This window comes from Antedon mediterranea, chromosome 9 (assembly GCF_964355755.1).
Source record: "Antedon mediterranea chromosome 9, ecAntMedi1.1, whole genome shotgun sequence".
NCBI classification, from domain to species: Eukaryota; Metazoa; Echinodermata; class Crinoidea; order Comatulida; family Antedonidae; genus Antedon; species Antedon mediterranea.
In genome coordinates, this window is record NC_092678.1 from 20,238,725 (window position 1) to 20,254,326 (window position 15,602).

Here is a 15,602-nt window from a genome sequence, read left to right on the forward strand (position 1 = left end):
TTTTATTTGTAATCCCATAGGATACTGCTCCTTTTCAAGAATCAAAAATATAAACTATTATTACTATTGAAATATAATTGTCCATCAGTTCTGGCCTTTGTATTTAATTCTTGTGTAAAATACCACTTTGCACTCAATCATCTATCTTCTCAATTTTACAGTATGATGACAGACTTATATCTTTCTGAAATAGGGAAAAATATATCATTAAATTATTAGGTCACTTTTCGAACTGTTACATAATCATTTGATTACTTATTATAGTATTTTAAAATACTATACATTTTTAAATTCAAAACAAAAGTCAATATACTATTTATTAATAATTGTAAGTATTCAAAAATGTTTACATTAATTAACTAAATAAATATGAGGATCAAATTTATAATTTAAATTTATTAAATAAAAAAAACAAACAATTCATTCATTCATAATAACATTTATTTCTTATCATTTCAAAGTAAACAAAATAACAATTTAAATATAAATAATTAAGAGGCAACACCCAGAAAGTAATAACATTTGGAGGTTTCCCTCCAAAAAAACTTGTGACGGGTAGCCAGTTAAGAAATTGTAATCATATTGGAGTTTAAACAAACAGAAACAAAACAAGACAAACAAACATGTAAAGCAAGACAACGACAAATTAACAACAATAACAACATCCTCACGATTTTTGATTTCATTACATTTAATTATTTCTGTTAATGTTATTATTAATAAAACGCTATATTGTCTTGTACATTTTTATTAAAAATTCCTAATTCCCGAACAGCTTCAGTTTTTTTCTTAATCTTCCATCCATCCAAGCCTTGTTTGATCCATCTATCATCAAGACGCCAATCAATATCATTCATCTCCCAGACTTTTTTTTATTAATCATACTAACTAAACTAGGCCTAGTATTCGGCATTAAATATGCCCAGGCCTACTACTACTAGTACTAGGCCCTAGATCGGATTGCGCAGAGAAACGCCTGCCTGAACTAAATTTAAACAACAATTTAATAATTTTGTTAATGTTTACTAACAAAAAAATATATATTCTAAAAACTTACCACTACAATTTACCCAATACAACACGAGAAAACTTCCCGAACAAACAATAACACGTCACACGTGGATGTGGTTCAATGGTTTATTATACACTTCCGGGGTATGTGATCGCGTAACTTGCTTGCCGGAATGGCTGCCCATGGAATTTCACTCATGCGCAGTGTATAAGAGATAGGAGTTCCCTATCTTGCGCCACTTCGTGGCGCTATAGTATCTTTGGTGTAGCCGCGCCTAGGAGGAGAAAGACGTGCTTGTTGCAGAGAGAGTGCTATTTTAATTTAATGTAATGCTAGACTTATACTAAATGGCATTGTCTTATTGCACTATTATATTTATATTTATCCAATCATCAATAATTATAGTCAATTCAAGTCCAGTTGTTCAAATTAAGGTAGGTGTATAAAACCCACTATGACTCTAGGCCTAGCCTAGGCCTAGGCCTAGTAGCCTAGGCCTAGCCCTAGGCCTACTACACTACTACTACTCAGTCTAGGCCTACCTTACCTACTAATAAGTAGCTAGCTAGGCGTGGCTAGCGTACTGGAACGGAGTACAGTACAGTGTAACTGTAGGCTATAGGCTCAAGTTAGTGGCTAAAAAGGCCTAGCTAGCTAGGACTAGGTAGCTACCTACAGTAGGCCCCTAGATAGTAGTACTGTACTAGGTATGTGGGACTGAGTTGACTGTCGGTGTCACCAAGTTTGATATTGTTGTGATTTTAGGTCGGTGCTGGAATGGCCTGATAATGAAAGCTACTAGGCTTACCTTAGCAGTCCCGCTTGTCCTAAATCACACAAGTATCCGAAAGCAGTAAATCCAAATATCTTGGTCAATTCCGGTTGTGTCCGTTTCTCCTTGGTTCCTGCTTCGAATAGATCGGTTCGGCCGGCGTCGAGGCCTCACGTTAACATTTGCATACCCCCTGTATGCAAATCAAGGTATCGGGGCGACGCCCTCGTTCGGTCGGAGGGGTGGTCTGTTTACCCAGCGGGCGCCGTTCACAACACTCCTCCCGTGTTTGAAAAGCGGGCACCCCGTCCTGGGTCCACCTCGGGGGTAAACCAGGTGATTTTCGTACGTGAAAAAATACCCGATACCCGTAGCTATGTAGACTGCTCCCAACGATCTCTTCAGATAGTCAATGGCCGTGGGACATGCCGGTAGCACCGTCCCCTGCTTCCGTCAGCAAACGGCACCTGGTCCCTGTCTGAGAGAGAAGAGAAAATAAACGCGAGTACCTAATTGTTAACCGAGGACTTGCAGTCCGCACATCGATATAAGTCGATGTCCAAGGCCTCAGATGGTGCAATATTCACACATGCACCATGGTACCACACCTCGCAATAATCACATTGTATCATAAATAAGCCGGCCCAGGGCTGGCGACATAGACAATACAACGGTCCTGCATCCGGATCTGTAGGTGAAGAGAGAGGGGGTAAATGAAAATCAGCCAGCCATTTGGGAAGTTGTCGATCCCGACAGGGCTTCAGCTTATCATGATTTAACACCACCATCTTATTTCTCAGCTGCACCTGAAATAAACAAGAACTAATAACGTTAGTAATAATACCGGGCCCCTTCCAGGGGGGACACAATTTCTTGCACTTCCCCCGAGGGGTAGCGTTGTCAAGAACGTAGACCTTGTCCCCGCATTGGTATGGACGTTCCAGCACTCGAAGATCATAGTCCCGTTTCATTCTCTTCTGAGTCTGCTTTAGCGTATCCCTAGCGATGCCATGGGCATCACGGGTCGCTTTCACCAAATCTGCAACGTAGATAGCGGCTTCCTGCTCATCAGTGGACCGGCATTCTCCGAACATGAGATCAGCTGGTAAATTAACCTCTCGGCCCAGCATCAGCATGTTTGGAGTAAAACCAGTCGAGCGGTTCACCGTGGCGCGTAGTGCACCAGCAATCTGCGGGAGATAGACATCCCAGTCTCGTTGTCTCTTCCCAACGAAGCATCGTACAGCATCCATAAGTGTTCGATTAAATCGCTCTACTTGACCATTAGCCGACGGTCGGTAGCTTGTCGTCCGGGTCTTGTGGATCTGTAAAACTTTACACAAAGATGCAAACAATTCACTCTCAAAATTTCTCCCCTGGTCTGAGTGTAACTGAAAAGGTACACCGAATCTAGAGAAGAAGTCCCTTACTAGGGCTCTAGCGGTTACCTCCGCAACCTGAGACGGGAGCGGGCTGATCTCAACCCATTTTGTGAATTGGTCGACCATCATAAGAACGTAAATATTCCCCTGTTCAGTTTTTGGTAACGGGCCGAGGAAATCGATATGTACGCGTTCCATGGGAACGCCGGCCTGGAATTCAGTCAACCGATGTCGACCTTGCCGAGTAGCCTTCTTGCTTCTATTACAAATATTGCAAGTCTGTACATACCTCTGTATATCCCCGCCCATACCGTACCAGAAAAACTTCTCCTTCAATCGGAACTTGGTCCGGGCGACCCCTTGATGACCCGCCGACGGCAAATCATGATGTAACCTAAAAGCTACGGCGTGTAGCTCCTTGGGCAACACAAGTAGTCGTCCGGTACCCTCTGCTCGGTTGATGAACAGTATACCTGCTTCCGTGAGATGCAAGCGTTGCCTGTTCAGCCAGTAGTGTTTGGTGGCAGCGCTGGAGATAAACAGCTGATTCTCGGAGGGTTCCCCATTCCGCAACCAGTCCAGAACAGGTGCCAAGTCAGGATCACTCGTTTGATGTTGCCGTAGCTCATCTAGTGAGTAACCCCAACACTCGGCTCCCTTCGGCCGTAGCTGTACTGCAGCCACTCGTCCACCATCATCGTCCTGTAGGAAAGAAAACTGAATCGTACCGTTAGTAGCAGTCCGTGATACCTCTATACTTACTTGTCCACCGGGGTCCCAAGGAACATCGTCCCCTGGCAGAGTACCCTCCAGGTGGTCCACGGCTACCTGGTGTACGTGCGCGATGGGCACAACGTCGTCCACTTCATCCTGGAACGCTGACCATCTCGCATCCGCTCGTTGACAGTACGAACAGCCCCCACAGGGAAGCCCTTCAAGCGCAGGCCGTTCGTGGCTACTGTTATGAGTTTCGGGTCGGCGAGACAGAGCATCAGCGTTGCCATGGTGTTGCCCTCGGCGGTGTTCAATCAACAGGTGGTACTGGCTCAACTCCTCGATCCACCGAGCGAGTTGCCCCTGTGGCTGCTTGAAGTTGAGGAGCCAGGTCAGGCTGTTGTGATCAGTCCGCACTCTAAAAGGTCTGCCCAGAAGGTAGTGCCTAAAATGCCTTGTCATGAACACAATTGCTAGCAACTCCTTGCGTGTAGTGCAATAGTTCCGTTGTTCATGAGTTAGACGAGCACTTGCGTATGCAATTACCTTCTCCTTACCTTCCTGCACCTGGAGCAGCTCGCCTCCTAGCGCTTGATCCGAAGCGTCGACATCCAGAATAAATTCATCAGTCCCGTTCGGCAAGGCGAGTAGAGGAGGTTTAACGAGAGCAGCTTTCAGGTCGGTGAACGCTTGTTGTTGTTCCTCATCCCAGTGAAACTTCACCTCTTTTTTAGTGAGTTCATATAGAGGTGCAGCTAAACCAGCAAAGTTCTCAATGAACTCTCTATGGTAATTAGCCAACCCCAAGAACTGCTGTACTTCTCTCAGATTGGTAGGTGTCGGCCAGTCTTGAACAGCCTTTATATCCGAATCGGACACTGCCACCGTATCCTCCCCAACGATTCGCCCTAAAAATTCAACCTGTTTCTGAAAGAAAACACACTTTTTAGGTTTAAGTTTAAAGTTGTTAACACGAAATCGCTGCAGAACCTGAGAGAGGTTGCTGAGATGATCTTCAAACGTTTTACCTAGCACGACAATATCATCGAGAAATGCCAATACCGTATCCCACGCCAATCCCCGCAGCACCAAACCCATGGCACGGGAGAAGGTTGCAGGACAATTGGTAAGACCAAATGGCATTTTCACGAATTCATACAGGCCATGCTTGGTGATAAACGCTGTCTTCTTACGGTCTTCATCCTTCATCTTAATCTGCCAGTACCCCCAAATCGCGTCCAGTTTAGAAAACCAGATATTCCCCGACAGTGTGTCAAGGCAATCACGAATCAGAGGTAATGGATACGCATCTTTAGTCGTGATGTTGTTGAGAGCTCGATAGTCAATGCAAAAGCGCACAGAACCATCACGCTTCCGGACCAACACAGGCGGTGACGCCCATTCAGACATGGATGGTTGAATAACACCAGCCTCCAACATCTTCTTTATCTCCTTTTCCTCCTCCCCCACAAAGCGCAGAGGAGTATGGCGGAGCCGTTGCCTGATCGGTGAGGCATCTCCAGTGTCGATGCTGTGTTCAATATCACCAAAGGTGCCAATGTCGAACTGATGAGCGGCGAAGACATCCTGGTAATCAACCAATAGTTTAGTGAGCGCGTCAGCCTCTTCACCTGAGAGATTAGATCTCGAAGAGTCCAACATGCCCACTAGGTGCGCCGGCACCCCCTCGGGTTGGTTACCGTCATCGTCCGCTTGATTCGACAAAGCATCCTCGGACGGAGTCACCCCCGTCTGGAACACACTCACCCCTTCAGCTTCCCTGGCCGTACCTATCTGTCTACCCTTTTTCATAGTAAGATAGTGATCAGATGTGTTGATGACACAGATGCATGGCGCATCAGTGCGTAGATGTAAAGTTGCCGGTATCGCCACATCGTCAGTAGTTGGAACTGGCTCTATAAAGAAATCAGGCATAGATACATTGTTAGTCACAAGTTTACATTTAACATGAGCGGCTGAGTGAGGAGGAATTACTCTCCGTTTAGCCACCGTTACCTGGGCAACCCTAGGTTCCACCGGTGAATCCCCTCTTAGAGATATGGTACTGCCCCCAATTGCCAAAAGCAAATTTCCACAATCGATAACGGCTCCCTGTGGATGAAGAAAATCACCACCCAAGAGCATATCGTCATTGATGGGGGCAACATAAAAGAATTCATGGTACTCTTTGGTTCCCAATGTAAATTGTAGCGGCCCCACCTTCGACCCTGGCATAGATGTCCCCCTCCCTGCCAAAGTAAAGGACAGGGTGGACACCACAGGTGGTGCCGGATCTAGACTTTTATAAACCTTATCGGATAGTATGGTAAAATCCGCTGCAGTATCCACGACTGCGTCAATTTTGGTACCATTGACAAAAGCAGTTGCATGCAACGCATTCAATGATTTTACCCTATTGATAACAATCCGGGTTTGAGTCTCTTCAGTTTTGGTTGTCGTCGGTGTAGATGATTCAATCAGCCCTGAGCTAATTGCAGACGGCTCAATGATCGTCACAGGATCCGGCGCTACCCCCTCTGTATTTACAGGCTTGGCCATCGGGCCTAGCTTGGGGATAGTCGACGAATCATCCTCTTTCTGGCCAGCTTCTGGAACCGGGTTAGGTCGTCGGCCCTCTGACCCAACCCTTACTCGTTTAACGGATCCGGCTCATTGCCACTAACCTGACGCAAACGGCTCGCTAATCTCGGACACTCCCTGCGGAAGTGTCCCACCTCCTTACATTCAAAACAAGCCAGTTCGCCTGGTTTCAGGAAACGCATGAGCTGATCCAATTGATTCCGCATGGCGGCAATCCCCGTGTTCACGGTGTTCTCCACCCGTCCCAGATTGGTATTCAACGTCTGGAAATTACCCTCCACAGTAGCCAAACGGGCTTCTGTAGTAGGAGTATTGTTGGTGGGTGGCACCGACGTCACAGTTCGAGGCTGGTTCTGGCCGTCAGTAGGTGCGGGTTCCGGAGGAACCCAAGCTGGTGCTGGCCTTTGAAACGTTACACGGTTTCCCCTCATAGGCCTCCCTCGCACCTGCTGAATGGACACCTCATCGCCAGTTTCACCCTCGGTATCGTCCTGGTCTTCTGAAGGTAGCTGAAAAGATAGTGGGGGTGCAAAAGAAGTACGGACCGTGGACCTAACATGAGGTTTCACGGTATCCTTAACCTTACTCTTACGTTTACTATATAACCCCCTATAACTATCATATTTTTCAAACTCCCTAATAGCTCTGGGAATAGTTGAACAGTGCTTGTGCATGACATGCCTACCTACTTCCGCATCCCTGCACCCAATGCAAAACCTAACTACGGCCTGCTCTTGGATCCACTCCTTGGGTAAATCCTTAAACGCCTTTCTAGTCAAGGTTAGCACTCTATCTCCCCATTCCTCTATAGTCTCTCCCTCATTTTGCGTAGCAGTCTCTAATTTAGCTTGGAGGACTGCGGGGAGCTCGTCCTCACTAAAACGTCGGTTGAAAGCTTTACTGATCTGCCTAAAGCCCAAATCAGCGTCCATTTCTATCAGATTCACATAGAACTCAGCCGCCGCCCCGTCTAAACACCAAGTAAGGACGTCCTTACTTTCACGGTTTGTGAGTTCCTGCTCCTCTATAAATGAAGCCAACCGCCGCTTAAAAAAGGACCAGTTGTCTCCCCTCCCCCTAAACGTTAGAGACCTAGGTATATCTTTTTTACGCATCCTCCTACGTTCTAAAAAACCCTGCCGGCCTTCATAGTGCCTGATTCTTGGGGTAGCCCTAAGACACTCCACTGCTGTCCTAGCCCCTGCACTATGTCTATCCGACTGTCTATCCGACTCTCTACTCCTGCTACTATCAGTATCAGCACCATCCCCACTAAGGTCACTATCGCTGGCTGATGGAGATCGCCGGCGAGCCCTAGTTTTAGACCTAGCGGTTTTAGATAGTCTCCTGGGGAGTCTTTCCTCCTCGTCCTCCCTAGAGCTAAAACACGAGTCTAAGGTTATCGGAGATGGCTTTTTGATGTAGCTCCTACGTTGTGTTGACCTATTCTTACTCCTATCCTGGTCAGAACGGCCAGCGAAGGTGGATGGCGTATAAGCCCCAAGCCCACCTTCGAGATAACGAGGAACACTAACAGGTCCTGTAGTATAATACGTACCTGGTACGTCTAATAAAGGAGTAGCCTGGGGCGATGAGAGGACGTGGTATCGACCACTATGGCCCCCGTCATTTTTCCCCCGATATGCCCCTTCCATACCTACAGATTGTGAGACCTGCGACCCCTTTCTGGCCGCTCTATTTTGCTTCTCCACTAGAGGTGACACATTATCAATCATCTGGCCTACGCCTCCCCCTAAACTCGGATTCGGCTGAAAATCCAGGTAGTCCACCAACCTGGCAGTACCAGCTACTCCGTGTATCTGATTAATATTAGAGGGCGTAATGTTGCCATGGGTAGCCCGCCATTTAATTATTCTAGTTGCTCGTTTCTTCCCTACATTAGGGACTCCATGAAGATCTTGCACTGGGCAAAAGTTAACTAGAACCTTATTAGACGACATGATCTAAAAATCGTCTCTCTTCTATTGGGTTGTTATGCTCCTTAATCTAGTTACAGTGTATGGCAGATGTTATTAAGCAAAGAGTACGATACAAATTAAAATACCGCCAGACGTAATAAAAATTACAGGCCCAACAGTAGAATAAAATATCGTCAATGCAGTAACACACACACAATATTGCAAAATGGTTGTTGGAGATGCAAATATAATAAAATATTTCACCAGCAAACCTGCAATGAGAAACAACTAGATTATTCAAAAAGACGTCAATACAGTTTAACAACACTTACCACTAAACCTTCCCCCGATGCAAAGAAAGGAGAGCGATAATGCCACTGTGAGGTTAACACAATAATACGCACAGCCAATATAATTTCTCAAGATGAAAAACCTGACTGACGGACGAAAAAGATGTTATCAATAAAAAACAATCAAATTTAAAATTAGTGGTGCCACTCAGTTCAACGGCCACGCCTAGTACCCTACCAGGTGATACGGCCTAATAAACTGTCCACTAATCCTTCAACTATAGCAAAATAAATACAACTCCCGGTACGCATCGACTACCCCGTCGATACGCTAATCAGCAAGTATCCAAATGCCACAATACTGCGTGATTAACTTTACCGGTATGTTGTAATCTTCAATAAATATACCAACTTCAATAAACTAACAAATGCACCGTAAGTAAGTTAATAGTTTCAGCAGAGGACGAAATACCTCGCAATCAACCCGATCACGTTAAGAATGCCAGCTGGCAATCAAGGCACCCGCCTCCCCACCAAAAAAAAAGATTTCCGAGCTTTTGCTCGCAGCGCCAATGTTGTGATTTTAGGTCGGTGCTGGAATGGCCTGATAATGAAAGCTACTAGGCTTACCTTAGCAGTCCCGCTTGTCCTAAATCACACAAGTATCCGAAAGCAGTAAATCCAAATATCTTGGTCAATTCCGGTTGTGTCCGTTTCTCCTTGGTTCCTGCTTCGAATAGATCGGTTCGGCCGGCGTCGAGGCCTCACGTTAACATTTGCATACCCCCTGTATGCAAATCAAGGTATCGGGGCGACGCCCTCGTTCGGTCGGAGGGGTGGTCTGTTTACCCAGCGGGCGCCGTTCACAACAATATGGATGGACCATGGAGGTATACCTCCTTGTTGGATGGACCAAATTAACTATCTTCGATCTCTAGCTAGGCCTGGCTTTGTATTGTGAATTGTGTTGTTTGTAGCCTATCTACTGATATAAATTGTTCCTAATCTTTAATTTATTAACAGTCATAGTCATGCTAAATCTTCGCCCGGTATATACTGTAGGGCACTATTTAGTCTTATTCTAACCTTTTTATAGATATATTTTTCTTTTTTAAAATAAATTAAAATATTGTTAAACTTTTCATTCATCGCATCAACAACAAAACATAACAAAATACAAAATCATTATTTTCACATTTTTTTATTCAAAAAGTTTATAAAATACAATTAAAATAATTAAATGTCACAATAACATTAAATATTATGTTAGCATATAATTGTACTTAATAACATTTTATATCATATACCGGGCAATACAGGGCAAGAATTAGCATGACCCAATTAATTAAAATATTTATATTAAATTAAACCTACCTAGGGCCTTATTTATAGGTAATTATCATCATTAGATTAGATATTACAGTAATTTGCTGTTTTGGGTAGAACATAGAAATATTATAGTTTTCTATGAGTATACTATAACTAATAATACAAACGACTCATATGATGTACAATGATGTATACTGTAATCAACCAATCAAAGGGTGAAAATTCAATGCTTGGTATCTTTGGTTTAATTGGCAGAAATGACATTACAAATACAAATTACACTATAAAAACCAGGGAGTTGTAAAATAACCAGGGAGTTGTAAAATAACCAGGGAGTTGTAAAATAACCAGGGAGTTGTAAAATAACCAGGGAGTTGTAAAATAATTTTATTTTACAACTCCCTGATAAAAACCATCGAATAGGAAATGCACTCAGTTAAATAATAGGGTCATTCTTCAGCAAGTGTCTAAAATCGTGTCCCGATACTTTGGTGGGATAGAGACTGAAAATTCATCATTAAAAAATAAAAATTCTTGACTTAAATCATAATCAACAATATTGTAAATTATAATTAATTACATAAAACAAAGATAATTACATTGATATTGTTAATTTTTATAAAAATGTTTCAGGCAACCCCCTAAAATCCTATGTCCCGATCGTACATCTTCAATTTTATGATCGCCGTATATATTTGATAACAGAACTTTTGTAATATCGAAAATATTATAAAAAGTTAGTTAATCATGATATCATGCGATTATATTCTTTGAAATACATCTCTACATACATTAAATCTCAAACTTTAAAGTTTTTGTTTGGAAAAAGCTTGTCCCGCAGTTTTGTGTCATTTCCGTCACATAATTTAAATGTACCGTCTACAGTTTAATGAACGGCGGTGAACAAAATTGACTGTGCGTTGTAAACATACGAAGATATTGAAATTAAACTAGCCGCACATCATTTTCAATAAAAGAGGAAAAAAGCTAAAAAAAACGAGGTTTTAGAAAAATTACAGCTGCGTACCTTTATTGAATGTCATATCCGAACGGTATAGAACTCATTAAATAATTATAATTTCTGGTTTTTTTCAACTGGAAGTACAAGTTATTCACGGTATCTAGAAGTATGCAATCCGTCTCCGCTGTCAGACATGCCTACGATGTGATCCTAGGCTGTCCAATGCTAAATACATCATCTCCGTCACGGTCAGCTCCGTCACATTTCCCAATGTTTCGTTGTGACGGAGATGACGGCCCGTGACGGATATGACTTTTTGTTATTGCCAGGGCCTTTTTTTGTTGTACATTTTGTTTTGTATATCTTTATTATGTTATTACATTGTATATCTATGTGACTCTGGTCAATAAACATAATCAAATCATATCTTAAAGTCATCTCCGTCACATGATTTTTTAGGTTCGTCATATCCGTCACGGTTTCATCTCCGTCACATGGATATTTTATCCTTTTAAATCCTAAAATATTTAAGTAATGAACGCAATTATGTGGTATATTGAAATATAAACAATATTCTTCTACTACTGTATGTCAATGGATAGTAATATTAGTTCAACAGAATTTTGTAAAACATCAGTGACAGTCATACTATTTTCTGAAAATTATTATTTTTTGGAACAGTAAATGGTTTTGAACGTATAACATCATAATAAATGTTAAAACAATCATTTTTTGATTAATAGAGACAAAAATAATATATAGTATCAAAGAATAATGGAAACAATTTTATAATTCCTGAACCGTTATTTTTTCTACTGTATCTTTTTATATTCCATAAATGTGACGGAAATGACAGTAACATAGAACCATGTATTTATAAATACGAATAAAATACGAAATATATAATAAAGATTGTGCCAAACATACGCTTGCCATGTAATACATGTTCATTTATCTGAATAAACTTTTAAAATTTTAAAAATGCAAATTTTAAAATTGATTTTTTTATAAACCTGAAATTAGACACTTACTGAAGAATGACCCAATAATTCACTGACACAGGATTGATTGATTGATTGAATTGAAATTTATATTTATACTGGGTAACCTCTCTTCAGTCAAAGACTGGTCTCCCAGAGGGCCCAGTTGGTGATCAGTGGCTGTGATGTACTAATACACCGGGGTAACTCGTTCTACCACCAGAACCATGGAGTGAGTGAGCCTCGAACCCCTGCCGATGTTAAGGCTACTGTACGTAATTACGGTTCCACTGTCTTAACCGCTCGGCCACTCACTCACTACCAAGATGTGCTTTACCAAAGTACTGTTTTAAGAAACATGAATGTATAAACAAATATGACCTGTAGTTTGTAATTTTTTTTTTTAAATACACACCTGAGTGTATCATTTCTATTTAATTGGTTAATTGCATACTGTATCATGGGTTATTCAGTATTGGTTCTATTGAACGGAACAGTGATATTCAATCGTGAACGTGAATAATGAACGTTAATTGAACAAACCTTTAGTGTGTGCCACCTATAAAATGTTTTATTCCGTCGTGTTCAAAGTGTGACATTCATTCAAGGTAGAAATTAAATATTCTCTCTATTCACATTGAGATTTGAGAATTAAGATTATAATAAAATCAGACTTTGAATAGGCCATTTTGCAGGTGAAATTTTTGTACTCCATGCCATTAGAAATAAAAACATAGAATAATGATTTCACTTTTTATACACTAAAAAGGAACAATTTGGTTAGATTTTAAAAACCCAACTCTAAAACAATTAGACTATTTTTTCTACAGTTTTAATTCAGGTAACTATTTTTTTTCCGATCTAATTTTTGGTCAATTTTTTTTAGTTATACAGTATGTGACATTAAAATTGCATATTTCAACCAAAAAAATGTTAAAATAAAAAAAAAATTGTTTAGCAATATTGGTAATCTAACTGATTTTTTTGTCGAGAAACATAGTGTTGTATCATATTTTTTTATTTTAGAAATGTGTACAATAAGGTTGTTTTGTATAGCGTTTTGCTATGCAACACTGGTAAAATTATTGCCTGCGTTCAATATCATTTTTGTATAATGTAGACATAGCTAGTAGTCAATTAATGTTTAAATAATGAGTGGTTGACTTTTAATACTTAAATAAAATGTTCATGTTTAAAGTTATCTTTATGATTATCATTTCACAAACCTTGACATTATTGTGTGTGTCAAGTTTATAATAAAAGAAATTCTTTCTAATTGTTCGTTATGACCACAAGATACACAAGGGGTAGGAACGTGTATTGTTTAAGCTTCAACAGAAATCCCTAATATTGTATGCGAATGAACCCGTTAAATACGATTTGATATGCAAATTTGAATGCAAAACAAAATATTTTTTGCTACAAAAATAGTTAATAATTATTACTAAACTTACCAGCGTTTGAAATTATAAAACTGGTCTGCCAGCCAATGGCCAGTTAATGCCTGGAAGACCAGCTATATACTAATAGTCAAATAACAAGTCCGCTTGGCCAGTTAAAATGTCAATTAAAATCTGATAAAATAACAATAGTTTTACTCAATTCACCTCTCACAATTTCAATTACAAAATTGTTCACTATGTATTAATTAAGATTTCTTAAATTCTGTATTGTCCCCCAAAAACATGAAAATGAAGATTAATTAAATCAAACATTGATTGGTTATTTTGTAGTTTTAATAAAGTTAATCACTTCCATAGAAAAAAAAAGAAAAAAATTTATGTTTTAACTTATAAAATGAGAAAATAATGGTTAAATTCAACCAAAAATCCATTGGCTGGCAGCCAATTTGACTATATTTTTCTTTAAATTACAGTTTTTTCAGGTTTATTTAAATACATTTTTTTCGATCTAATTTTTGGTCAAAGTGGATAACTATTACATTGTATGTGACATTAAAATGGTATTCAAAAAAATAATTTTTAATTAATTAATTTTTAAGGGGTCAATACATTTTTAAATTCTGTACAGGTCTCATTTTCATTTTTTTTAAAGGAATGTTCATTATTTTGGTTGTTAATTGGAGGTCTCCCTAATGTATACGCCCTTATTCTGTAACCAGTAAAAGGAGACCCCTGTACAGTACAATGTTATACTGTTCTTATTATTTAAGTGTATTTGTTTGTTTTTTTTCATGCAAAACTAACATTTTTGCCTGAATAGTAGACTAGTAGTACTCCTCTTTATTTAGAGGACACTTTTCCATGAAATCAGTGAGGGTCAATATTCTGAATAATACTACAGCCAACCTCTATTCAAGGGACACCCTGATGAAAACGACATCTTAGAAGGTCCCGAAGGCGTCCCTTTTATACAATGTAGGGGTTTATTATTAAAACTTTCAGAGGAACAGGACTTTTTTTCGCCCAAGCTATCACATTTTTAACTTAAACTTGATTTATTGTATTCACAGACAGCAGATTTTTTTCTGGTACAGTAATTAAAAAAAAGAAGAGAAACACTCTCTAAAGGTTTACATAACACTGTAATTAACAGCAACATTCCATGGGTATTTCCTAATTGATGACTCATTCCAATCATAAAATCTGGTTCCAAAGGTCAGATAGTGGATTTCTACTGTACAGTAGGGTATGTTCAGACTCACGGCGTTAAGGTAGCGTAATGTAAGAGGCGTACATATTTTTGTGTCTGAATTACTGTAGGCCGCGGATTAGCGTTGGGGAGCTGGTACACCACGCCAGTGGCGTTAATAACCCTTGCAGGAGAGGGTAGATTTAATAACGCTAATCCAGTGATGCATCAGTGATTTTAACATTAACCAACGAAAAGACACGACCACGATTAGCAGGCATACCTGTACAGCGCAATTTTAAAGTACAGTTCGCGTCAGCGATATGATATTTTCATAAATTAAATACAATACTGTGTAATAATCAGATAATTGTCCGTGTGCTAATTATGTTTAAAATTATTTTGAATTAAAATGCAATTCTGCAAGTAGTAAGAACAAATCAGTATATTTTGAAGGTAACATTATACTGTATAAATAAAAATAACAAAAAACAACTTTACAATATAAACTGTAATCCATTTTTCATGAATGTATACATAGTTCAATTTTCAATCTGATTAGACCTAATGTTCAGAGTCTTTTAAATGCAAGGCATTGGAATTTTGATCGTTGTGTCTGAAAACCTTGACTTTTAACGCCAGGAATTACCGTACGCCTTGCGCTAGATAACAAACCTTACACCGTGTGTCTGAACATACCCTTAGTCTGCTATAAATAATAATCAAACTTTAATTGAATTTTAACAACATGAATATAAACAATTTTTTGCCTGTGTCAATTACATGTTTTTATTTTGGGTTACAGGTGAAAAGGTCAAACATCTGCGACAATGTTAAGTGCCTTCCTGGATACCAGTGTTGTGAGGAAGGTAGAGATGCTTGTGGTGGAAATGAGTGTGAACAATGTATAGGTAATTTAATATATTTTATAATCTAACATTTCATATGATTCCCTGGTGCCCTGAACTGAAAAAAGTATCATGGAAATTGACTTCACACCAAATTTGTACGATTTTAATCCGTTTTTTTTTTCTTTACTGAAATCATACA

General features: G+C 40.0%; 1 protein-coding gene across 1 annotated transcript in view; it reads left to right on the forward strand.

The window, feature by feature from the left end:
- Positions 1-1,285: 1,285 nt before the first annotated feature.
- Positions 1,286-15,602, forward strand: part of LOC140059127 (uncharacterized) — a 46,514-nt gene continuing 32,197 nt past the window's right edge. The window contains exons 1-2 of the mRNA XM_072104969.1: positions 1,286-1,446; positions 15,358-15,463. Of these exons, the coding sequence (XP_071961070.1) occupies positions 1,360-1,446; positions 15,358-15,463 (193 nt within the window). The 5' untranslated portion in view covers positions 1,286-1,359. The remainder of the gene's footprint in view (positions 1,447-15,357; positions 15,464-15,602) is intronic.